The 26046-nt window shown below is 42.0% G+C and overlaps 1 protein-coding gene across 1 annotated transcript; it reads left to right on the forward strand.

Moving 5' to 3' along the window:
- The first annotated feature begins 2834 nt into the window (after positions 1–2834).
- On the forward strand, positions 2835–22617 carry LOC103359848 (scavenger receptor class F, member 2). The gene is made up of 11 exons (XM_008285395.1): positions 2835–3497; positions 5972–6030; positions 6130–6231; positions 6870–7389; positions 7875–8093; positions 8298–8426; positions 8776–8879; positions 9994–10108; positions 10448–10545; positions 16280–16435; positions 18338–22617. The coding sequence occupies exons 1-11, from the start codon at positions 3388–3390 to the stop codon at positions 19564–19566; spliced, it is 2841 nt and encodes a 946-aa protein (XP_008283617.1). The 5' UTR covers positions 2835–3387; the 3' UTR covers positions 19567–22617.
- Positions 22618–26046: the final 3429 nt, after the last annotated feature.

Genomic DNA, 26046 nt, shown 5'->3' on the forward strand with positions numbered 1-26046 from the left:
GAGCAAATATAAAAAAAAGAGCTATGTACAGCTTTGGAAGGAATAAACCTTTAACCTATGGCGTGGTAGCTACAAACCACTTTTTGGGTGGAATAAACCTTTTAAAGTGTAAGTACTTGGTCAGAAAATAGTACATTGGGTGGAATTAACCACAAAAAGTATAAGTAGTACTTTGAATGGACAGTGTCCTGAAAAAAAGTCTAAACGACATTCACAAGCCTAACTGACATGCCAGCAGGCCAATGATTCCTTTCTTGTCATTCACGTGTCAGCTACGGCATCTTGTGATATGAATAAAGCTGCATGTTAAGGTGGTCTTGTATAGTCACTGCTCATCAAGTGTCTGTATACTGGTCACGCTGTCTGATCACGGTCCTTTAAAGTCACACCTGACTAGGTTGTGAATCACCTCAGTGGTTGAAAATTTGTCACCAGTTGAATAACCCAAAAACTTCTCCTGCACTGTTGACTAAATTTACATTTCTAACCATTACAACTGAAATGACATTTATTTTAACTTGTTCTTTAAGTTAGAAGACCTTTTGTGTGCTGCCCTTATATTTTTTCCGCCACTTTAAATGAATAAGTGAAGTAAAAATTGCAAGATAGAATGCGCTAAGTTGTGTTCCAGCAATGTAGCTGTAGGAGCCAATCAGGATCCAGTTTCTTAATGCGAACCAATCACGGCCTTGTCACGTGTTCCACCCGGAAGATAAACAGCTATTTGAGCCCTGAGGCGGCAGAATACTGGTTCTGTGAGTATTTGTTTTTAATTTATTGTGCCACGTGTTCGACCTTAATTGTGACGGGAAAATAAACCGAACAAGCGTTTAACGGCAGGTTTAGTTTCGGACTTTGATTTAATATAACCGACAATCAAATAATCATAAACATCCTGTAGATGCAGAATAAAAGTGGCTTTAAATATTGACTTAGCCATGACTACAAACAACAGTGATGTATAATATTTCACTCTGAAATCGTGCATTTTGCATGTTGACAGTTCATCCCCCCCGGTTTTACTTTACTGCCAATTTTATCACTTCACTTGCAATCCAGTTTATCCATTTTGCTAATGACTCCCTCCAGTGAAAATCTCGTTTTTCAGCTTGTTTATGTGTCCATATGGTGTTTATTTAAACGCTGGGCTACATATCATGAGTGAAAAAAGCAGTTAGCAGGATGACTGAGCTTTTTATATACATAATCTTGACAGAGCATTGTGCTAATGACAGTCTCAAAAACACGGATTTGGACTTCAGGGGTGTAATAAATAACATGGCTAATGAACAAGTTGTGTCGCATTGTGGAGTAGGGATTTTCTGTGTCTTTGTCCTTCTTCAGAATCAGCTTCCAGTTTGAACATGTCTGGTTGCATTACTCCAGTATTGCAAACTGCCATTGTGTAGCATATTAAGTAGTTTTACAGTGTTTGAGCAGAGTTGTAGATGAGCTGGTGTGCTGAGCTGCAGCGAATGGGAAGGAGTTGACATCTAAGCCATTTTACGACGGAAAGCAATTGTTCACATGGGGAAAAAAAAGTTTTAAATATGCAACTGTAACACACAGAAAGTAGTTCTTAGGGGTTAAATGGGTGACCAGAGAGAAACTTTAAAGAGAAACTTTCTTCTTAGACCGTTGATTGTTTTGATTCAATAATTTCTTACAAGAAATAACAAACTTCACCACTATATAGAACACTATAATGGAGAGGGACTGACAGACTGTTTTTCAAAATAATTTGCAAGACAAATAATCTCATGCTTGTAGAATATTTAAGTAGTTGTGGGACTCACAATTCCACCTCTGCAACATTATTTTTTATGCATGACAGTGCACATGAATTACACAACATGAGGACCAAATCTGCTTTTTGTGAGCATATAAATGATAGTGAAAACACCAGAAAGTGATATAAATTGTCTAATTATAAAAATAAAAAATAAAAAACAAAATGTGACGAACTGTTTACGGTCGCCACAGTTTTCTATTTTGAATTTTGACAACAGGTTGTGTTGCCATACGGACAAAGATGTCGTAACAGTTTTAAAGGGCGCAGCTTATTTCCTGAATCCTTTTTAAAGACCCCTAAAGATCCACAAAGCTCACAGCTGGAATGAGATTTTCTACAGTGAACAAAAAAGAGACCCCAGACACATGTATTGTGCAACCATTTGTTCAAAAACAAAAGAAAAAAAAAGGTAATTGGAATGGAAGTTATTATGCATCTCATGTAAACAGCAAAAAAATAAAACAAAAAAAGCATCTTTCTTGGATTAAGAGGCTCAACATTTGCATTTATCTGGAGGATTTAGTGCAGGCAGGTGCCATATGTCATCACCACTTCGTTGGTGTTAACAGATGGGGGAGCTATTGTCTCACATGTAGTTACTGCACTGCTGCCCCCTCCAGCCCCCAACACAAAGACACACTTTCCTCATCCATCAGTTAAAAGTACTTTAAAATAGGGATTTTAAGGTGGTTACTGTTCTACAAATCAAATGCTGTCATTTTCTATTTTGTTAAATAAATTCAAGAGAATAAAATGTGGAGCAGTCTGTGGCAGTCAGGATAATTACTATTACATTTAAAACTATTTATTTTTATATTTATTATTACATTTATTCTTTTTTAAAATGGTAAATTAGGCGACATGATTTTTTTTATTTTTAACTATTTATTTATTATTATTATTTTTTAACCTGGGCCATTAACGCAGACCCTGTTGCACACAGGCCTATGTAAATTTGGTGGCGCACGCATGGCGCACAAAGCCAAAGATAGAGTAACAAATCAGGAATTTCCCTCCTGCCACTCCTGAGAGCGCAAGAGAGGACCAAAGTTACGGATTAAGCGCTTCTCCTCAGGGAGGACGAAAAAAGCGAAACGGAGTTAATCTGCTTTATTGTTGTTTTCTTGGAAAAAGATTATCAACAATCTGTACGTTTCCAGCCTTATTTGTGGCCAAAAAAAAAGTTGTTGCTTTTTTTTATTCATTATGAGTTGGGAGCCATTTGCGTAATGGCCTTTTATAGAGCCTTGCATGGAATAAACAGCGCACTGCAGGAGAACAACCTTCATGAAGAACACTGTGAAGTTTGGGTTTAATGACTTTTTTTTCATCTGTGCGGTTGGGATTGCTGTCGCTGGTCAGTTTTTTTTTTTTTTTTCTCTCCTGCTGCTGAGTTTCTCGATGGCGTAGGTGGTGACAAGACTCTTTAAAACACCTCAAAACAAGGATTTAAACGCTTATTTATAACGCAGAAACATCTGGATTATGTGCGTAAAAGGACGCCGGTGAAGAAGAGTGAAAGCATCAGTACTTTTGGAGAAAGGGGGGAAATGCGGAGTGAAAACGGCGTCTAGAAGGATGCTGCTGCTTGTACAATGGAAGTGAAGAACTCTTTTGCTGTTGTTGCGGTGGTTTGTCTTTTCTTTTGCTCCGGTTTCAGCCAAGAACTCAACCCTAAAGGCAGGAATGTGTGCAAAGCACCTGGGTAAGCATGCAGCGAAGTAGGAAATGGGATTTATTTCACTGGTTGTTAATGCAAATCAGATTTGTCTGTAAGTTTTTCTGCCGTTCGGGAATTCACTCTGAACATACAAAGTTGGAGGGTTAAAACAAAGAAAGAGAAGAAAAAGTGGTATTCATGCATTCTTGTTGTATTTATCAGTTTTCTTGAAGGGAAAAATGTGTTTGAGACAATGAGAACTTCAAGGTTTTTTTTTTTTTTTTTTGCGGAGTGGACCACATGCACAAATAGCGGTTCTCAGCAAAGTGGAAAAAAAGTTTTAGTTGAACCATCCTCTGACCACAAACTTTCTCTAAAACTTTTTTTTAATCAAGAGGTCTTAGCAACACTGTTTTTCGATAGATCCCTTCACGTTGACCTATTTCTTTCTTACATATAGCGCATTTTGCTGTAACTTGCAGCAGGAGGAGGAGTCCATTGAAGAAAGCAGCTATACAGATGTGTGCATCTGGAGCAGGACTGTTGTGTTTGCTCTGTAGGGGGCGCTCTCACTGACGCAGTCGTGGCACCTTTGGATAACACTGTTGTTGTAAAGCTTAAATGACTTTATAAATTAGACTCTGAAGCTTTAATCACATTTTGGTTAATATTAAAGATCAATTGTGTGAAAAGTAATAGTATCATATTCTAGGAATCCACACATCCAGACAGCCTGCTCTCAAAGATATTCAAAAAGCAGTTTTGGATGAGCTAATGTGGATGTCTGGTGTAAAAGAAAAGCATCCAAGTCCACAATTGCTGACTGCAGCATCCAAGCTCGTTGGACTGATGTCTATAAATCTTGAAAATGCGAGAGGCCAGAAACAGCAAATGTACTTCAGAGCTAATTCTCCAGTATGTTTTCTAAGAATAAGCGCTTATTGTTTGCTGAAGTGTCTTTTTTTTCGCACAACTTGTTCTTTGCAGATTTTTTTTTATTTTTTTATTTTTTTAGGATGGATGAGCATAGAACTGAAAAAGAAAGTGAATGTTTCCTGTGCGGTAAATGTTCTTGGACCAACGCTGAAAACAGCTTATCTGAAAAGCCACACATTTTCCTGTGCGCTCGGAATGAAAGTAATCAGGAGCTGCTCCTCAAAAGCTGAAGTTGCGCTGTCATCTCGTAGATTTTTCTTTTGCTTTGCTGGGCAGCAAATTGTCATTCAGCATGGAAAACACATCCTTGGTGCTTTGTGAAGCTTTCAGTGTGATGTACATATATATATATATCAGTTTATAAAGCCTATTGCCGGCTCCTGCTGCTCTACAAGTTTGACATTTTGCCCTCCTTGCAGCATTCAGCATTCATTACAGTGAACTCGTCACTCACCACTCGCCTGTTTTTTCCATTATGCCCATTATGTTTTTATTTTTTCTGACTTGAATAGCGGGAAGTAGTTCAGCATTTATCATCACTTGTCAGCGTTTCCAATATGAGTCCTCACATTACAAAATCAGCTGCTGAATCTGGCTGGAACGGCAACACATCCCAACCCAGCTGCTTGTTGATGTCTTTAACGCTCATTGTTTTCTAGCTTCAAGTGTTCAACATTTTGGGAACAAAAAAAAAAAAAAACCCAAAGCCGTTAGTCTTGTGATGTTTTCAGCACTGATGCAGAAAATGTGTTTTCAAATCGGTGAAAGAGCGGCCATTGAAGCGTTTGGCAGAGGTAGTCGGTGCGTTCTTTATGCTGTAATGAAAGGCACGCAGGACTGCAGCTATGCCTCTAAACACCGAAAATAATTTCACAAAACAGTGAATGCAATTCATCGTCCTGGGTTCTGACACCTATTGGCTTCGTGTTAAAGGTCAACAAAGGTCAAATTGGTAAAAAAAAAGCAACATCCAGTGCCATATTTCGAACATAAAGTGGTAAAAAGAAAAACATATTTAGAAATCATCTTCCTTTCATAACAAGACAAAGAACACAGAAGTTCGACCTGTGATCTCCAGCGCGTGCCTATTTTGGCATAATAAAGAAACAGTGCTGCTCCCTTTTGCGTTAAATGAAAGCAAACTGTCATCTTCGAACAATTTAGGGGAAGTTGACGTGTTGCAGGGGCCCCACGGAGGTCACAGGCGTGGGAGGAAGAGGAGACGCATCCATCCTTTCCTGTCAGGCCTCAAAACTTGTCTGCAAAATATTCACGCTGCCTCCCCGAGGGCTGAGGGAAGCTAAATATCCTGATAAGCTGCGCAGATTAGAGTGTATTTTGCACAGATTGCAGTGACCCAAATTGAGATAATTACACTACAATGTGCTAAGCATATGCGTCATGTACAATAGCTTGTGTGCATTCGCAGAATTTGGCCACATCAATGAGAGCTGTGAGATCAGAGAGGCATGAGCTGGGTGTGGATGTTGCCCCTTTGATATGTGTTTGTTTTACTGTATTTTAGTTTCGTCTGTCCCCCCTCTCATTTCCGTATCTTTTTTCTCCTTTTTTTCTTCCTCCAGGTCTTCGGGATCGGTGTGCTGCAGTGGATGGGGGCAGCTAGGGGATGAATGCCTGACACGTACGTACCATAAAAGAGCGCTAACATTTATCAGCGTGTGTCATATGGCTCATTGTGCAAGCCCGCTTGAATAATGCGGCCTGTTCTTTCTCACCACAGCTCTCTGTGAAGGCAACTTCACCTGCAAGGAAAATGAGGTGTGTGTCAGGCCGAATGAATGTCGCTGTCGTCATGGATACTTTGGAGCTAGCTGTGACACTAGTAAGAGATCTTTTCACTTTCATTTTAATCGGAATTTCTAGATGTTGTGATGTTTAAAGGGCAAATGAATGGAATCGGTTTTCAATAGAACCGGTTGTTTAGCCACGTTAGGTGCACAATTCAAGAGGTGGCAGGTTTTTGTAGTCAGTCAGTTGTGCAGCACTTTGATTCAGACTGAAATATGTCAACAATTGTCCAGTAAAATTTTGTATAAACAGTCACGGTGCTCAGCAGGACAAATCCTACAGATTGTGGTGATCCTGTGGCTTTTACTTCGACGTTATGAACAACTATTGAATGGATTGCCACAACATTTAGTATCATGTTCCCTTTGGGATTCAAAAAATAAGCTTCAAAAAAATAGATGTTCATCTAATGCCAGTGTCACTTGTAAGGTATTATGGATTCTAACAAAAAATCAGCTACCAGTGTTGTGTTTAACCCGACTTAGCAAATGTTGCTAACACGGGAAACTAAAATGTGACTGCTGTGAACATCATCCCTGCTGAACGTCAGTGTGTTAGGACTACTTGGCTTCAGTACAGACTCCCAGAGTCATTTGCACAACTGTGAATTCTTATTGTTTAAGGATTTTGACAAGAATTCCCCCATTTCCTGATGACACTGTCTTTTAACAGAGTGCCCTGCCCAGTTCTGGGGCCCGGACTGCAAGGGGAAATGTAATTGCTACCCCAATGGCCAGTGCGATGACTTAACCGGCGAGTGCACCTGCAACCACAATCGATGGGGACCGAACTGTGAGAATGCGTGCCTATGCCAGAAGGGGAAGTGTGACCAAGATACAGGAAAATGCACATGTCACCCCGGCGTCTGGGGTCCCCAGTGCAACAACAACTGCTACTGCAGCATCAACTCTGTGTGCGATGCCATGACGGGAAGATGTCTGTGCAATCCTGGCTGGACGGGGAGGAACTGCGCCATCCAGTGCAACTGTAACAGCTCGCCGTGCGACCAGTTCACGGGACGCTGCCAGTGCCGCGAGAGGCTGTGGGGCCCGCGGTGCGAGCGATACTGCCAGTGCATCCATGGCAAGTGCAATCAGGCTGACGGCTCGTGTACCTGCACGCCAGGGTACCGTGGGAAGTTCTGCAGGGAACCATGTCCTGCTGGATTCTACGGTCAAAACTGCAGGAACAGGTGGGAGGAAAAAAACTTGGCAGAGAGCAAATGTACCTTTTCAAAAACACAGGAAACACGCAGTTGTACACGCAGTTTCCATGACTGATCCATATTATGGTGCGGTTTTGATAGGAAATAAGATTTGATATATGCCGCAGCTGATAACCCTTAAAATATCTGAACATGTAACTTAATGGAGCAGTGATAGAGTGAGATTTGAGGACTGGTATTCACATTATCCCATAATCAGCAGCCAACATGTAAAAGCAATTCAGGTTAAGTGATTTACCTTCCACGGACTGTGCTGCTTTCACACAATACGGCCGCTATAAACCGAAAAGAACACAGCGAGAGTTCAGTTTTTATCTCCCTCTTTAAATGATCATTAGAGAAGCAATTTAAAGCACAGACGCTTTCACTGTGTTTTAAACGAGAAGGAGGATTTTTTTTGTGTGACAAAGCCAACTGACGGTTCCTGCTCTGCTTTGCTTGGCCGCTGCCAGGTGTGGACACTGCAAAGGCCAGCAGCCCTGTAAGGTGACGGAGGGACGCTGCATCACCTGCGACCGGGGCTGGAACGGGACTCGGTGCGATCAGCTCTGCTCCAAGGGCTTCTTTGGCGAAAACTGCCAGGAAGTGTGTCCCACCTGCAAAGACGGCCACCACTGTGACCCCATTCACGGCAAGTGCTCTCACTGCAACCCCGGCTGGATTGGGGACAGGTAAGAAAACACAGGCAGAGTACAACACAGACAAAACAAACACAGTGGTATTTAGTTGTCACTTCAGACTCCTAAAACAAAATAGCAGTGTGTTTAACTAGTGGCTGCTATAGTACTAATTTCCAGCATGGTGATAATATCCATGACTCGTACTTGTAAGCATGAAAATGACAGTAATCACGACATTCCTTCTGCGTTTGTTAGGTGTGAGGTGCGCTGCCCCAACGGCACGTACGGCGAAAACTGCGAGAACAACTGCAGTCACTGTTTCAACGGCATCTGTCACGTTGTCACCGGAGAGTGCCTGTGTGACCCGGGGTTTTATGGAACCTAGTAAGTCATAAGACACCTCCTAGCCTGGAAAAATATGTATGTTTATGCCCTCGGCAGGTTTGCAGTGAAAAATTGTGATGGCTTTCATGTTAGTTTTGTCGCACGTATCTTGAGATGTGAAGGATTGAGCGTTTTTAAGGTTTTGAGGCATATTCTCAATTGATGAAACACATTCTTTGGAATTGAAGTGAAATTCTTACAAAATCTCATCACAGAGACTCGGAACAAAGAGCTCGTCCCACTTATCTCATTTCTGCCTTCCGTTTTGTCCCTTTTTTTTTTTTTACACATCTGTCGCTTGGAACGAACATTAAACAGATGTTGTTTTTGTCTCTTCTCTGTGCTCAAGCTGCAATATGACCTGTCAACCTGGACAGTATGGAGTCAACTGCAACCAAACCTGCTCTTGTCATGACAAGAACTGCGATCCTGTGTCGGGTGCCTGCCATCTCCGTAAGAAAATGTTCACTTTTCTTACATGTTTTGAGGTTAGTTAGTTGTTCCAAATGATCTACCTTTTCATGGAGAAAAACGATATTTGTTTTTGTAAAAGAATTCCAACACTCGAAACCGTTTGTCCAGATTTTATACGCCAACAGTTGGCTGTACACACTGAGTACCAACAAACACATCTATCCAGGTCATTGTGAGTTGTGGGAGATTTAGGGACCTTGATAGTGTTTCCAGACCTAGACCGGTGTCCTTTTTATGGCTGTGTTTGTTGGCTGTGTTCCTGTCCAGCCAGAGAAGAGGAAGGAAGGAAGGAAGAATAAACGAAGAGAGAGAGATGGAGAAAAGGATAGAAAAATAGAATTTTGAATGGAGGGGGGAAAAAAAATCAGTTTGGAAACAGATTATTGAACGCCTGCATGGAGAAAATCAATGTATAGCGCACAAAGATAGCAGGGATGTCATAATGGGTGGCGGCAAGTTGTTCAGTGATATCACAAAGACCTTGTCACGTTTATCTCACCCCCTCTCCGAACCAGCAGTGACAACATGCCACGCCGAGACTGTCCAACCATCCATCTCAGAATTATCTGACAGTCTAAAAACCCAAAGGTCACTGTTGTTCAACCCCCTTAACGGATAGTTTTACTCGCCTTCTGGTGTCATCTGCTCTTGCAAAAATGCCATTCACACTTATGCAATAGTGCAGTTATTAAATTTGGGGGTGTATTCCACTTGAGGAGGGAGGGAGGGGTGTTGATAAATCATCGATGACTTATGGCGAAGGGTGTGTAGCGTACAGAGGGGGCTATGATGAAAGGCTAAGTGGTCCCATGTTAGAGGGAGGTAGGTTTAATTTTGGTGTATTTGTTATGAGTTTCAGCCTGTTGCTACCTCTTTTCCCTCAGAGATACCGAGAGCACGAAACCAATCCCTAACACCATTTATCTTTATTATGAATGCTATCACATTATTAAACATCACATACATTGAGTGACTGTAGATTTATATGCCAGATTTGTTTTTTTTCATTGTTCGTTGATGTGTTGAAACTGGCATTCAGAGCTTCCCTGCACCAGTGTGGCACACCCAGAATTCCCTGCATTTCATCTTTCAGAGCCCAACCAGCGGATGGGTGTGATCGCAGCTGGAACCCTGGTCTCTTTTCTACTGATCGTCCTCCTCTCGCTGCTGTGCTGCTGCTGCCTGTGTCGACACAAAGACGACCACAAGTGAGTGACAGATAGGCGCCTTCACCTCCCTGACAGTCCGAGAGGTTTGAGTTTCTGCTCGGAGGCTCGCCCCGGTTATGAAAATATTTTCTTTTATACTTCTTTTCTCGCAGGTACCAGGTTGTTAAAGGAATAAATGCATATAAATTGTATTTTAGGTACTTTTTATGTATTGACATTGCAGTGTGAATAGCAATATGAGCAGCCCCTGAGCCCTCAAAAAAAAAAAAAAAAGGCGGCAGAGGGCCAGGGTTAAAAATGCCTCTTTTGAATGATTCATTTGGATTTCCATGGCGTCATCCCTTTTTTCAATCCTAACCAAGACAACTCTACCAACAGCAAAAAAGCCAAACGGATCTTGTGTGGACGTTTCAGCCGAATCAGCACTAAACTTCCCCGTATTCCACTGAGGCGACAGAAACTGCCCAAAGTAGTCGGTAAGCCCCAAAACTCTTTCTCATATCCCTTCGCAGCGCTGCCAGAGGCTGCTGTATTTTATGTAATCTGTCTCTCTGCTGCTTGCACAACACGCTCTGCTCGAGCTGTGTCCTTCTCAGCTTCATTAGCGGCCAATGAATGTAACGATTTTCAGATTCTGACACGCAATATGTTGCGGAAAACTGTGTTTCGGCGACCATCGGCGCTTTTCAGTTCGACACAGTGGAGACAATGACAGCAACGACAGACGGAGGGAGCGTTTTGTGCTACCTTAGTCTGCCTCTTAGATGATGAATAGGGTTGAAAAGTGTATGGTGGCTGCCAGGCGAGTATGGGGTTTCATTTGAAAGGAATGCACTGGTTTTAGAGCCCATTATTATTCTTGGCACTCTCAAATGCCATGTGTTCATATTATTACAACCCTAAACTTGGGCTTTTTTCCTCCCATTTTCTTTACTCTTTTACTTGTCTGCTTCCCCAAGAAATCTTTTTTTTTTCTCATCTTGTGCTGAGGAGGAGGAGGAGGAGGAGGAGGAGGAGGCTGTGTTATTAAAAGAAGGCCAGTGGTTGTTGGGGGGCCCGTCTGGTGGTGAGTGACGCGCTATCAAAGGCCGCACTGTTTGGGTGGACGCTGCAGCTCTGCAGCTCCATGCGGAGGTCTCGTGGTGTGTGACAGATCTGTCTGCGACTCCGGTCTTTTTTTTTTTTTTATTGTAGACACAGAAGATATGTTGGTCTTTTAAACCCAGCTGCACACAGTTTGTCTTGGTTGTTTTTGTTTAGGGATCAAAGATACCAAATCAATTATCGGAAGTTATTTAAAAAATTCAATGTTTGTGTAAACAGATGGTCGTCTTGTCTCTTCTTAACGAGGTTATATCACCATATATATGATCGTCCTTGCTGTGACAGTGCAGGATAAATCTGTTGCTTCACAACATTTTTTAAGTGTTGATTGTTCTTCTCACTGTACAGACTATTATAAGAGACTTAATTGTAAAAATATTTGCCAGCTGAAGTGGGAGATAAATAATGTTTAGCTAACAACATTATCAGAATATTATGATGACATTTGCAGTCATTTATTTAGTCAAAAAAAAAAGTCAAACAATGCCTCGCTTCAGCATCTCACATGTGAGGAGTTTGCTATTTAGTGACATTTTATACACCCAAAGATTACATGGCTGGTCAGTGACACAGAGCTTCCTATCTTTGCTGTGGCTTAAGCACTGTGGAAATGTGCAAACGGATGCTTTAAACGAGGTCTTTTGAAGTCGGGGGTGGCGTAGAATGAGTTAAAACATGGTGACCTGGTTTTTTTTTCTTCCCCATGTCTGAGCAGCATGTGCCTCCTCAGTTATCCAGCTGATTATTTAGGCTAGAATCTGTCTCCATTGTGCCTCAGTTCAAGATACAACACCAGGACAGAGCTGCCTTTGTCATGCTGGTGTGGAATATTAATGCTTGTTTGTGAAGGAAGGGCTGGAACAAATTTTATATGTCACAGTTTTACATAAAGATACTGGGGAGGGGTTTAGACTGCAAGTAATGAGCAGAAACACACTTTTAGGTCTGTACTCTCAAAATGTTTTTAGGTATTAAATAGGAACGCTGTGTATTAATCAAATTTAAAGGTACACCTCTGTACCTATTGCAAACGGTGGATGTCTCTCCTTGGTTTGTCCTGTCTAAATTTCTGCTACTCTGCTTTCTGTTGGGCTACCCACAGAAGTGTGGTCTGCCAACATTTAGAAACTCTAACTCTGAGTGGAGCTCCACAGTCCTGCACACACACATTCCAGAGGGGGCCCAATGGGGCTGGAAACAGGAAGTGGTCAAATTTACCCCAGCTAGTGTCAGAACTGTGATTTATCCACACCAGGGTCAGTGGCAACAGATGTGGCAAGACATTTTTTTTTTTTTAAAGGAGCTGGGGTGGTGGGATAGGGGACAGAGGACAACATTTACTCTCCTGGGCAGAGTCAACGTCAGAGAAGGAGCTACGCAAACATACTGTCACCTATTCCCCTGTTGGCCAAACTTTAGGTTGTTTATTTGTAGATTAGCATTCCATTCGAAGCATATTTACTCCACGCCCTGCCATATTCACGCCTGTCCGGCATTCCTTGCATCCTCTGTGTCCAAATGCTTCCTCATGGATGAGTGCTGAGAGCAGCACCACCTGCTTTTTTTCATCTTTATTTATCCAGGGAAAGTTGGCAGGGGATTGCAAATGTGTTTGCAGCAACACAAGCAGTGCAGTTGCGAGCTGCCTAATAAAACGGGCAAGAAAACTTTCTCACACCCTAAAGTCACACTTAACTGCCTCAGGTTAGATGGAGAAACAACAAAAAACAGCGCAGATGTTTAATAGCATGAACCAGTGTGTGCATAATCCTGCATTTATGTGTATTTGTTAATGAAAATAATTAGCGACTGATCTACAGGCTGGAGGTCGCTCTATTTGCTCTGTTTGTTTCAGACTCTGCATGCAGTCTTGTAACCCTGGTACGAGCTTTTTTTTTTAGGCTAAAACACATTGATTCTTGTTATTATTAGTGAGTCATTCCATGCAAAGACTTCCAGAGCTGCACCAGGTATTTGAACTGGCGTTGTCGCCCAGTTCTTTAGGCTCTCGACTAGTGCTGCCCCACTGAGCAACTGTGGCGGTGGAGGCTCTGCAGCTGGGACGGGTCAATAATGCCCTGTTGTGTTTTGGCCTCCGTGTAGGGAGGGATCACAGTGGCGTCCAGTCTGCGGAGCAATCTGCCCCACAGTCTGGAGGAAGCAGCTTTCAAGGGCAGCAGTTGTTCATCACTGCATAGAAGTAATCTCCGAAAATGCCCATGTGTTAGCTTGTTGACTAACATGACTGAAATCTTTGCATAGGTTAGCTGTTTTACATTCCTCCGAGCCTCCCAGTCTCTGCCTGTTTGCCTGCTGCTGCACAGCAAGAGTGCAAAAGTGCATACAGAGCACATACTTATTCATTTATTTCTTATTTGCATTATTTATTTGCTGTGTTCCTCATTAAATTTGAGAAAAAAGTGTTTATCAAGTACATCTCCGGGTCAATATTTCGCTGAGTTCTGTATATACTGGATTGTTTTTAATATACCACATTCAGACGAGCTTGATTTCTCTTTAACAGTTAATCCAATCGAGATAGCGGTTTCACGTTAGCCTCAGAGTCCTTTTTGTAGCCACATTCGTCCAACTATACATACAGAGAGAGCAGGTTGGCATCTTCTGTTAAACAGGATATCCTTAAATAATCCCATAAGTGGGTGTCCTTGGATGGAAGTCCCCTCTACATATCAGAATACATGCTATTCTTGGGCTCCTTCGACCCTTTTACACACATCTGTACTGGCTTATTGTAGACGTGTTGCACCTGTGTTGACATTATCCTTCCCAGAAGTAACAGAACAGACTCCCAAGCTCAAAGATGTTGTTCAGGAGGTTCAGACCACTCGGGTTTGGTAAAATGTAGGGGAATCTTTTTAAAGAAACAATTGCTTCAGATTAGTGGTATCAATAAAGATTAATGAGTCACGATGCCTTGCTTTAAAACAGCATCCTTCAGCTAAAATCGAAACCAGAAAAAACGAGAGAAAACACAAGAGAAGCAGCAACAACAACATGACTAAATCTGGCTGTTGTTTGAGGAAAAAAAAAGTTGAAAGCAACCGAAAGTCACATGGTGCGAGCCAGATGGATGGTCGCGGGAAGCAAGACAATAAACATCAGACTGGTTTATGATGAAAAATAAACCAGACATGTTTGGTTTACGCTTTATGGCGAGAGGAACCTCTAAACAGGTCATCTGCTAAATGCACTGTGACCGTATTGCTTTTTAATGTCATGTTTTGAGCATTTCAAAATTGCATGCATATATGTAACGCTAAACAACGGGAGATGTAATGAAAATGTAAAAAGCTGTGTGAAATCTGAGCGATGCAGGCTTCCTACGGCTTTACAGCTGAAACGCAGGCTCAGCGCGCTTTCTCATCTAGCAGTGTTTTTGCATTTCGTCGAGTCTGAAAAAAATCCAGCTGTAGATCTCGTAAAGTAGCACATCGTTTTAGTTATAGTCAAACAACAACAGCTAAGGAGCGAGGATTTGTTCCTGGCCGGGGTCCTGGTATAGTTAGGGAGATTCCTTCCATGCAGGGTTTATCTGACGTCTAAACAAACGGATGGACCCATGTGTCACCGGGCACGAGCATCTGATGTGGTCGGTCGTGTCGAGTTAACGCCCAGCGCAGTTTGGGCCAAAACTGCGCCGTTCATGATGGGAAGATTAACCCAGAGTGTCCGCCAGAAACCGCAGCTGTCCTGAGAGTGAAGGGTCAGCAGAATGCTGCGGCGTCTGAAGACTGAGAGAGCAGGAGGGAGAGAAACACGACTTGACCTACATTCGAGGGAGAGGATTCAGTGGAAGATGACGAAAGAACCATTTGTGGCTCATTTGGCCGAACACCGAAATACTAGAGAAGAGCAGAAAAGACTGCATGACATGGCAACAGTTCGACTTAGAGTCCAGTTCTTTATCAGAAATTATACTATTCGTTGCAGTCCCATGGTTTTTAAACCCTTACATACTGTTCATGTTCTGTGCCTTCACAATATGGAACTCTCTATACCACATTCTGAGCTACAGATCTATTTAGAATGTATAAATAGCCACTCTGACGTTAATGAAAAGATAATTAATCCTTACTTAAAGTGTCAGAGGGCAAAAAAAGCAATTTTTTAGATATTACACCACTTGTTTTTGGAGAAAAAAATATCTTCTACCTATTTTGTCTAAGATCTGAAAACACAAAAATGGCATGGGAGGTACCAGTCTTGAGTCAGTGACATTTTCTCCTGCCAAATCCAGCCTGCAGCCCAACACAGAAGTAAGGAGCAGCTGATGGTGTTCGACATTAATGTCTCCCTTTGCTACCGGCTCAAGAGTTCCTAAAACCCACTTTTTTCCTTGTTTTGACCAACGCTGGAGGATCTAAAATCTGTTTCATTAGATTTGGGTCAAATTTGACCAGAACAGCCTCAAAGTACAACAATTTGTGGCACCTGTACAAGTATAAAAAATATAAAATATTCTCATTTATATGTATATTTTTAGGAGAAGTCATCAAATTTTAGGCTGAAACAATAACGTTAGGGTGTTTATGCTGCTGTCAAACAGTATGTAAGGGTTCAATGGGATCGTTTGCTTTTTTTGGAGAATGTGTACAGGCCAGTAGATGTAGAGATTCCCTTTTTCTTCTTGTATCTTGTCTGTATCTTGGCTTTTAACAGACTAATGCATTGGTTGATTCCTCCTATAACCGGACGGATGGTTTGGGTCAGTAGAGCTGCTGACCCACCAAAGCAGCATCATTAATCGTGGTTTTGATTAAGAGCTTCTTTGAAATTCTTCTGTTTTCTTTTCACCTGCTTAGAATGAAGTTCAATATTTAAAAAAAATCTGAGTCTAATCAGCTGTGGGTGTGAGCAGCAATTTTTAAAAATATCAGCATTTGTTTTTGGAGAACCCATAATGTCAGAGCCTCAGTTTTCTCACATGCAAAACCAATAAAACCCAGTTTTTCTGCACACTCACTTAAACCAACGCTTTCCTCGACGCCGCTGTGCGACTGAGTGAGAACAGACTGTTGTTCTTGTAACACAGTACAATACCCTCCGACTGACCTTTTGGCTTCTGCATTTGTTTTCTGTTCACAGTAGCCCACCACGACCCGGAGAACACCTTCAACTGCAGCTTCATCGAGCCGCCGTCTGTGGCCGAGCAGCCCTCCCCCTCGTCCTGGTCGTCCCAGGAGTCCTTCTCTTCCTTTGAGAGCGGAGACGAGGGCCCAGTTTACTGTGTTCCCCATGAAGGTGAGTCATCATTTGAGTAAATAAACAGTTTAGCTATCTGGAATGGCGCACAGCTTGTCTTTGGCACAGAGGGGCCGTAACATACAGATAGGCACATGTTTCTGAAGGAGTCGGGCTGCTCGCTTTGACCGTGCAGTGAGTCACACACTTCTGCAAATCTCATTACGGAGATAGTCGGCTTTTAATCACAAGCCATCTGAGTTCAGGTTTAGCTTTGAGAACAAGTCAAGTATAAACAGGAAATGGAATGGTCAAGTCAGCATGTGGCACGAATCCAAACAGTGACTAACTACTTGAAGTTTGGTGGAAAGCACCCCCGTTCCATCGGTTTCTATTTTGGACGCATGACACTGCAAATAAGGCTTTATTTGTGGGGATTTTTTTGTTCGGCGCTCGTTTGACTGATGGCTTTTTAGCGCTCACGTAGCGGTTCGGTGGAGTTCACATTCTCCCTATTAATGTTTCAAGGACTTTGAAACAATGCAGTCTGAGTGGAAAAAGCCTCAGGCGTAAAATAATACCTGAAAACATCATGAAAGGTTTTTGGATTAGAGCTGCACTGATAGGGGCTTTTGTATTGGAGTCAGTCCAGCACAAGCATCCGAATTAGCAATTTAAATAGTAGAGATATCTTTAGATAACATGTGTGTTAGTGTTTTCCTGTTGGGCATTAACAGGAATAAATGTCTCATTATGAAGGACACAATGAAATGCTATTTGGGAAGGTCACAGATAATAGACATTGTTCAGAAGCTTCAGATTTACAGCCTACCATTTGTTTTTTGTTCTCTACTATTAAGTTGTTCTATTTTATTATCATTATTCACTGATTGTCTTCACTGACTGATTTGCTGCACACAATTGTTTTTATGGGATTGATATAAATGCTAAAACATGGTGTGCACTATAAAAAATATTGTTTGGGCCCAACACAGTTTTTAAGTTATGACGACTTCTAGTGAAATTATGTTCAACCAATGAACTACACTTTTTTTAGTTTAGGAATTAGCTTTTTTCTCCATAACCAAAGATATCTTAAATTACTACTTATTTAACATTTGGTAGCATAAATAGCCTTTTTACAATATTCATTAAAAAAATAAGTAGTTTCAACTAGTTTTTCCATCGTATTCAAGAGGATTTTTAGGTGTTTTGTACGTTTTAAATCAGCAAATTTAAAAAATAAAATAAAAAAAATATTTTTTTAGTGTTAAGCAAGTAGGGAAGGGAAAATTTTAATTATCAAGCCAATTTTATGGAGCTACCAAAACCTGAGTTTTGTTTTAAATTTGAATAGTTGAGTTTAAATTGCACATAATATTAAGTTTATGCAACATCGTGTTTTAACTCAAACCACGTAAACTGTGTTTGAGACTTTTAAGAGTGTCGCACAAGAAGGGAATTGACAAGTTGGAAAAGTGGCTGTGTGACACAAGCAATATTATTTGTGTTAAAAGTTGACAAAACTAGCCCGTCTCTTAAAATTTATGTTCTCTTAAAGTTTCATATCAACATATCTTTACCATTTATGTTATTACTTTACTGTCGCTCCTTCTCAGCCAGTCATTCATATATTAGATGGAACTTGCCACCCTGGTAACCCAGAAAATGGAGAAGAAACTTTAGATGTGTTATGAAAGGGTTTATTGTAACCAAACCAGGATATTTTCTTAAACCAAACCATGTAGTTTTGGTGTCTAAACTTAACCAAAGTGACAACTAATGAAAATGAAACTTAGGTCTATTCAGTTTGGATGTATAGGTAAGTTTTAGGAGACAGGGGCTCAGCAGGCATACGGCATAGAAGCCATTAGCTACTGGTCATAACAGACCATTTAAGGCTCTATTACCAAAGTCCTCAAGTAGTTGACTAATATCTGTTGATCTGCCAACGATCCCCAGAGTCTACAAATGAAACCAAAGAGAAACGGAGCCCTAGCCCAGCAGCAGAGAAGCCAGAGGCCGTCCCCGATGAAGACGATGCAGGGGAGTACACCTCGCTGAAAGACACAAGCATCGCCAAACCAGAAGGCAGCGAGCAGCCTCTACTCAAGTCCTCCGACAGCGAAGGCTCCACCAGCGGCTCCGAGTCCACAGCTGCAGCCGTCTACGCCCGCATCGCCCGCCTCTCCAAGCAGTCCAAGGAGGATGAGGGCAGCGGCAAGGACGGCGATGGTACACCCACACCAGAGGCCAAGCGCAATGGGAAGCCACCACCTTCACCTGGCAAGCCCAAACCCCGGCCGCCAGACCCGTCCACGAAGCCAAAGGTGTCATGGATACACGGAAATACGACAGGAACCCCTCAGCCAGAGCAGCAGGGAGGAATTAAGGCACTTGGGGTGTCGAAGGAGAAAAAGAGGAGCTCCAGCGATGGCTCCTCCAAGAGCGAAGAGCGGCAGAAAATGAAGGAAAAGAATCGTGAGCAGCAGAAGAAACAGGAGGGGAAGGAGGCAGATGCGAACGGCTCCCCCAGCAAACACAAACCTCTGCGAGGTAAGAAGTCTGGGGACGAGCACAGCAGTCCCAGCCACATGGAGCACATCAATGGTGTTGTTCAGAATGCCCTCAAGAAGATTAGTAACTTCCACAGCTCCTCATCTGAGAAGAAGAATGTTGAGAGTCCAAAGCAGACCCCCAAGGAGCCGCCCAAGAGCCCCAAGGTCATCCATCCTCACATGAACTCGGAGGCTGCCACGTTGCTGGCCGCTCAGCTCAAGGAGAAAACCCAAAGCATCAACAGGAATGAGGGGACAGGACTGACTAAGACCAACGGCCTCTCCACACCCAAAGGAACCCGGGAGAAGCCCACACCTCCACAGAAAGCCAAGAGGACGGCCTCCAGCGGATTGAGCCAGCAGGGGTCCAACAAGCCCCTGCTGCCGACCTCGAGCAGCCTCCAAAAGATGGTGGCGCCCGTCGCCACCAACCTCGGGACCCCCGAAGCCAAGAGCCCGGAGAAGCAGGACTTGAACGGCTCCAGGGCAGGGGACCCGTCGGATCCTACGCCAAAGAAGACTCCAATAAAAAAGCCACCCAGGAAGAAAGGCAAAGAGGGTACTTTGGATACACCGGAAAGTAAAACACCCCAGCCAAAGACAGCCATTATGCCACCACAGGTTGTCAAATAAGTGATTCTGACAACAAATTGCACAAAATTTGTGATGGATTTCCAGAAGACTAAAATGATTTTGTTGAAAGGTGAACCACCACGTAGTTTTTCAATCGAGGAATCTAAACTTTTTTGTCTGTGTGAGTGTGCTGTGACTCCAGGACCAGTCAAGAGTAAGAAATGCTTTAAACCGTAACTGAGTTGTATCAATGCGGCGTACTATAATAACCTCTATACACCAATGTATTTCATTTCAAGAAACCTTTTTTTTTGTTTGTTTGTTTGTGTAACAACTATGTATCAACCTCACACCACATCCTGTGGCTAAGCCGGACACGACTGTGAGAACAGTGGCGCAAAAAACATAATCCAAAGTTCATTCATCTCTGTTCCTCTGCAGTATGCCCGCCACTATATTTATATATGGATTGCTTTTGAGGTTGCGTAACTGTAATTTGCAGATTGTCAGAAAAATAGCTATTTTTATGTATGCTCTCCACAGGTACTAAAGGTACTAAAAATAACCAGAAAATTAGATCCTCTGAGGATTGCAAGCTATTCTTTTATTAATTTTTTTATTCTCATTCGGATGGACCAACATGCAGAGATTCAGTTCTCCACGTAAACCAGCTTAAGATTTTAATCCTCAGTCTTAATGTCAAGGTTATCTTTGCAGATGAGGATCTACTGGAATATTGATAGCTAAGAGCAAAACTTTCTCAGCGAGATTTGCTGGATGTCATTAGCCGTGTTTCCATAATGTATTTTTATGCGCATTTTGAGGCATCGCGTTGGAAAATGTCGATGGAAACGTCTTACATTTGCTCGAGGCGGTTTTTGACTTTCGAAAAAGAGTTAATGCACATAGTGGTTGATGGGAACAACTTTGCTCTGACATTTAATTCACATGACTGATGAGCTGTTCCCACTTTTTTTTTTTTTGTCTTAAAACGTGCCCACTTGAAAACAATTCTACAGACTTCTATCCATTTTTTTTTCTTATATATGAGCAAGGTTTTGTTTTTCTTCTTGTTCAAGGTTTTCCTTTGCTGTTGGCAAAGAACTGGTTTTGTTTCTGACTTCTTCTAGTAGCATATTTTAACACTTTCTGATGGCACTACTTTGCCCAGGTTATGCTTTTCAAAGCAGTTAATCGAAACAAGTCATATTTTTATTCTTCTTGCTTCAAAGTCTCTCGGCAAGTGTATGGAAACACGGCTAATATGTTTAGCAATGAAAGTATTTTTTATTTTCTTCCTCTTTCACCCTCCAAGTTATTAGGATGTTGTTCTAAATTTGACACCCTGAGGTACACTGATCATGCTACGTTTTGGACCTCCGTACTACGATACATCTTTAATTCCTCATTGTTCTTCCATCCATAAATATTCTAGGCCTCAGCTCTCCGTCGTCCAACTCTGTCAGACATGGTTTGCTAAATGCCAAACAAGCTCTTCGATCTCTCTGCAAAAAAGGGCAGTTTAAAACCTCCTTCATACTTCTGCTAAAACCAAATCACCAGAATGTGCTCTTACTGTACGTTTCAGTCAGTCAGCTAAACCACTAAACCAAAAAAAAAAAAAAAACCCCGAGCTATCCTATGTCCTCACTTTGTGTCATGATTATAAATCACTTCAAATTCACTTATTTTCCCTGTAATAGAGGAACATCTGCAGTTTCACATCCTGCATTTAAGAAGGCAGGACAATATCCTCCTTGTAAATCAGAGGCCGTGGATAGTTTTGCTTGAATAATTGCTGCATTTCCCTGCAGATCAGACTGCAGGAGGAGTCTGCCATGTGCCGCTGTGCTCTTTCAGTTTAGTCAGAATATTAGGTCGATATCACCGTTTGAATTGTTCTCATTTCACATGAATTTGTTTATGCCGTCGGGGAACTGTGTGGGAAAAAAAAAAAATCCTGTCAACGATGCTTTATCCCTCAAGGATCGTTTTTATCTCAAGCTGGCAGATTCATGCCGAAGCAAAAAAGGTGTTTTAATGTCATTGTTTTGGGCTGAGACTGTTAGACTAAATGGTACTGTGCCTCCAGTATTAAAATGTGCCTCAACTGTGGATCAGTTTAAGCGAAAGAAGCTAATGCCAGTGTTTATTTCAAGTGTTCTAAAATAAGTAAGTCAAAAAAGGCCAATTCTGTCAAGAGGGGAAAAAAATAAACGTCTTTATTTCAGCTGGCTATTTAGTAAGTAGCACTCACGACATGAGCTTTAAAACAATGGATGATAAATTAAAGTGTGTAGGAAGTTCTGTTAAAGTGTAATTGGCAGGTTTTGAGCTGAAGAATATGTTCACAGCTAATTTGGAGGAAAAAAATGTCTTGGTGTTATGTGTTTTTATCAAGGTACAACACATTTCTTTGTTTTTTTTTGTTTGTTTTTTTTACTTGTATACATTGTGTACTTTTTTATTATCTTTGTAAGCTGTGCTTATATGACCTTTTAGGTTCTTCTGTTTTCCTCGGTGTCGATGAACTGGCTTTCGTGTTGTATTTGCTTTTTTTTTTTTTTTTTGTATGTTGGCTCTGAAGCAAACCTGCAGTATGAGTACTTTCCTCCTGTAAAGTTTACATTGGCTTTGTAATTGTTCTCTGTTGATGTTATTGTTTGTGTAACACTTAACTGCATGACGCAGAGTGTAATTATATGGCATTAATAGCTGCAGAGGAAATCTGTAACCTTCTTGTTCCTTCCATTTGTTATTATTGCCTCCCGTACAAAAAAGAAACTAACTCATACAGAAAAGGATTGTACAATACTGCTATAATACCACTGTTGAAACAATTGCATATACTTAAAACCATAATATTGTGTAATTATGAAGTGACTGGCCCGTGCCTGTTTTTTTTATAGGCTTACAGTGCATTTTGTAAAGAAAGGGCCTGAAAAGCTGCAAAAAACCATCTGTAAGGTATATTTTGTCTTTTGTGGTTTGTTTATAGTAACTTTTGATTACCATTTGTGTATGGTCATTAAATTGGTGTTTCCTCATTTACTTCTTTGGAATAATAATAATAAAAACAAAGCAATACATGTAGCTATAGTCAAACCAGAACTTAAAAACCAGTCCTCATTTAATCAATTTACAGTGACAGTCATCATATGCTAATTCGCTTCGCCTGTTCGTTCTCAGGGGGTCGCGACCTCTCCTTGGCTTCTGTTCCCAGTGTCTGCTTCCAGTTTACGATCCTACGACAGCAATAAGTTGAAAAAGCATATTCTGAGCAGTGCGCCGCATAAATCATCCAGTGTACTCTCCAAAGAGATTCATTAGGATGCTGATTGATATTTGACCCTTTTCCTGTGACTGTGGGCTACCGGGCTGCAGAGTCTCGGGGACGAGGCAGGAGTCCTGCAGAGTCATTCGGTCACAGCGGCTCTTCAAAGAGCCCTGAGGGAACCAGGGGACTGTTGATTTGGCTCCTTCAGGATCGGGATGGGGTGGGGGGGGGGCACAAGAGCTCCTTTCATTGGAGGAAAAACAGTGGAAAGTCTGTGCTAAGGAGTTAATCACGCGCTGCATATGTGTCCTCTTTCGGAGGGGAGAAGAGGGATGTAGCCAACACTGGGCCACAAGGCAGTGAAGGAGGATGAATGGATGCATATAGGGATGGATGGATAGGTCATGTGATGGGTAATTGGAACCAGAAGGCAAAGTGGCTTTGTTTTGGATTCTGCTCTTTCGACATGGTGTTTCACTTACTGTGTACATGTGTTATCCATACAAAAGTGTTAAGTCGTACGATCGAGCCTGTAGAACCTTACAGTTGGAGAGATATTGATGAAACCTTGTATTGACACTGACAACAAATCAGTGTTAAATTTGCTTGTGGTAATTCTAGAAAGATGATCTCCCTTCCAAATTTAATCAAGTACTGTTTGGACACAAGGAACAAACTTCTAGGGATAGCAATGTTGCTCAGTCCACCCTTTGGTCTAGATGGAATGTCTCTTCAACTTTTAAATGGATTGCAATATAATACACGCATGGTCCAGTGAGGATGGACCCTGATGGCTTTGGTGAGCCCCTGACTTTTCCTCGAGCATCACTATGACTTTTTAGATGCTTATTTAAAAATCTGAAATTTCTGCTAAAGCATCAGCTCAAGATTCTGCACAGAGATTCATGATGAAGCACCTTAAAGACAATATTTGTTGAATGATGTTCGGCTTGAAGAAAACTGAAATTTGTCCAGCGCTTAGGTTCATGACCTGCTGAGCTAATGTTTAGTTCTAATTAGCAGATATCTGCATGCTAACATGCTAAGCTAACATGGTTGATATTAACCATTCGTATGTAAACAATGCCATTATGAGAGCATTAGCATGCTTATGCTGTCCTGCCAGAATGGCTCCAGACTGGCTGTTTAGTCTGGTGGATCTGGTTTATGCCTTTCCTGTTGGCCCAGTATTTTGTACCTGTCTCAAGTCCAGCTTAACCACAGAATCCTCGATGTCTCCAAATCGATTTTTAACTCCCGTTACCGATTGTCACTCAAACCCAGTACTTGAATCCGCACCCTTCCTCCAAAATCATCCCATTTTTCATGTGACAACAGGCTTGAAGTCAGATTTATTGCCTGAATAGAGAGGAATGTTGACACAACTGCCTCCATCTGCCCGTCCTCAACTCGCAGATGGAGAAGATTCTCAGCTGAGCGTACCAACACATGTTCTCTGGCTTTTCATCCTTGACATGTTGTGGGAAAGTCACAGATTGGAAATGTGCATCGCGTGTCATCGCCGTGCAGCATTTCAGGGATAAACTGTGTTGATTGAGCGTGTGTCGGACTTTTCGTGGATTTCTGTGCCTCGTGAATGGACTTTAATGGGGGAACTGTGAAACTCTGCCTTTTTATATTCTCTCTCTACAGTTCGTTAAGAGCAATATTTTGCTTGTTTTACTGACTTGGTTTTGAATGTTGATGCGTGAAATTTAAATTCGCCTTGGCGCCATCACATAGAAGCACAAAATAGAGCGACGATACGGGATAACACAAAGCCTGGTCAAAGGCTCAGGGTTCAGAGTGTGGGACGGGGGCTCAGCGACATTACAACTGCCAGTCTAAACACGACTTTGGAACTGGGGCGCCCTCAACGTGCCATGTCTGTAGAAACAGCAAAGGCTTTAAAAACTCAGGCCCTTATGAGTCAGCCAAAAGCCCTGGACTCAAAAAACCTATTCCAGTCCCTGTGTTTCCATGGAAACAGGAACAGATTGGAACCACATCTGGTAGCCATTTCAGTCCCTGCAAGGAGAGGAAGAAAGAAATTTATGAGTGAGGGGGAAAAAGACAAATATTTTCTGCAATGCAAAGCAGAAAGAAAGTGGAGTCAAGTTACACTTGAAAGTGGTTGAAAATATTAATTCAACCGTGGACTGAGTCAAAAGGAATTTTTTTTTTTTTTCAGTGTCCGTGTAGAAGAGTGGATTAAGCTTGTAAGAAGCATTCAGTGGAAAGCAATGCATATTAGCTGCATGCAGACAAAGGCAAGGCTTGATGTAGTCATATAAAAAAAAAAAAACTTACAGTGTTTGTGAACTTTGCACTAATTATTTCTCGAAAAAAAACATCGGGAGTCTGAGGTTTTGATGTTTTTCCCAGCTTTTTGTTCTCTGACATACATTTGTGTCTGTTGCGGCACAATTTCCTAAAACGCTGTCATTTCCCCGGCTGATTCATTGCATCAGACATGGCCAGAGGAGATTTGAAAATGCTGTTTTTGTCTCTTACCCCTGTCGACGCGCTGTCTGCGAGAAACGCTGTCTAATTGCAGTCCTTCTTACATGTTAAATGTTGTTTCTCAGCCCTGTGGAAATGCAGTAACTATGAAATGACATTTACTGGAAATGGAGCCGGTGCTTTTCTTGAGCCAAAACCGCCGAGAACTGAGGTCAGCGTGCAACCAGAATGGAGGTGGGGGCGGGGGGCGGGGGAGGACAGCATCGGCGTCAAATGTGCGTTTATCGATTTCCAGAGACGTCGACACACTCTGGGATTTAAGACTGTCGTTATAACAGACCCCCAAACTCCCTTCGCATTTGGCGCGGAGCTAAAATAGGCAGCTCTTAATGCGCAAATTAAGAGGAAACCACACAACAAGCCGACCTCCCAAATAGATGCTCAGACAGGCTGGTGAAGTGCTGAAACTAGGTCAAAAGAGCTGAAACCGGAGGAGGCCTCAGTTTGGGATGGATAAGTCTATCTGTGCTGTGCCTTAAGTCAACGTATGAGCCTGAAAACTACTATTTACTCTGCCTCAACCCACTTTGCTGCGCCCGTGACATCTCAAACCGCTCGGAGCCGAGCTGATGCATCATTACTGTGCCAGTGTTGGGACATGTGGGACTTCTGGAAGACACATATACACAGCTTTCATCATGACTGGTTCTGTAAATGTGGACAGACAAATGAATATGGATAGCCAGAAATGTAATTAAGCCACAGTCTCTTTCTCGTTCCATCCAGATGGAGTTTTTTTT

Source organism: Stegastes partitus, unplaced genomic scaffold (assembly GCF_000690725.1).
Source record: "Stegastes partitus isolate 25-593 unplaced genomic scaffold, Stegastes_partitus-1.0.2 Scaffold400, whole genome shotgun sequence".
In the NCBI taxonomy this organism is placed as follows: domain Eukaryota; kingdom Metazoa; phylum Chordata; class Actinopteri; family Pomacentridae; genus Stegastes; species Stegastes partitus.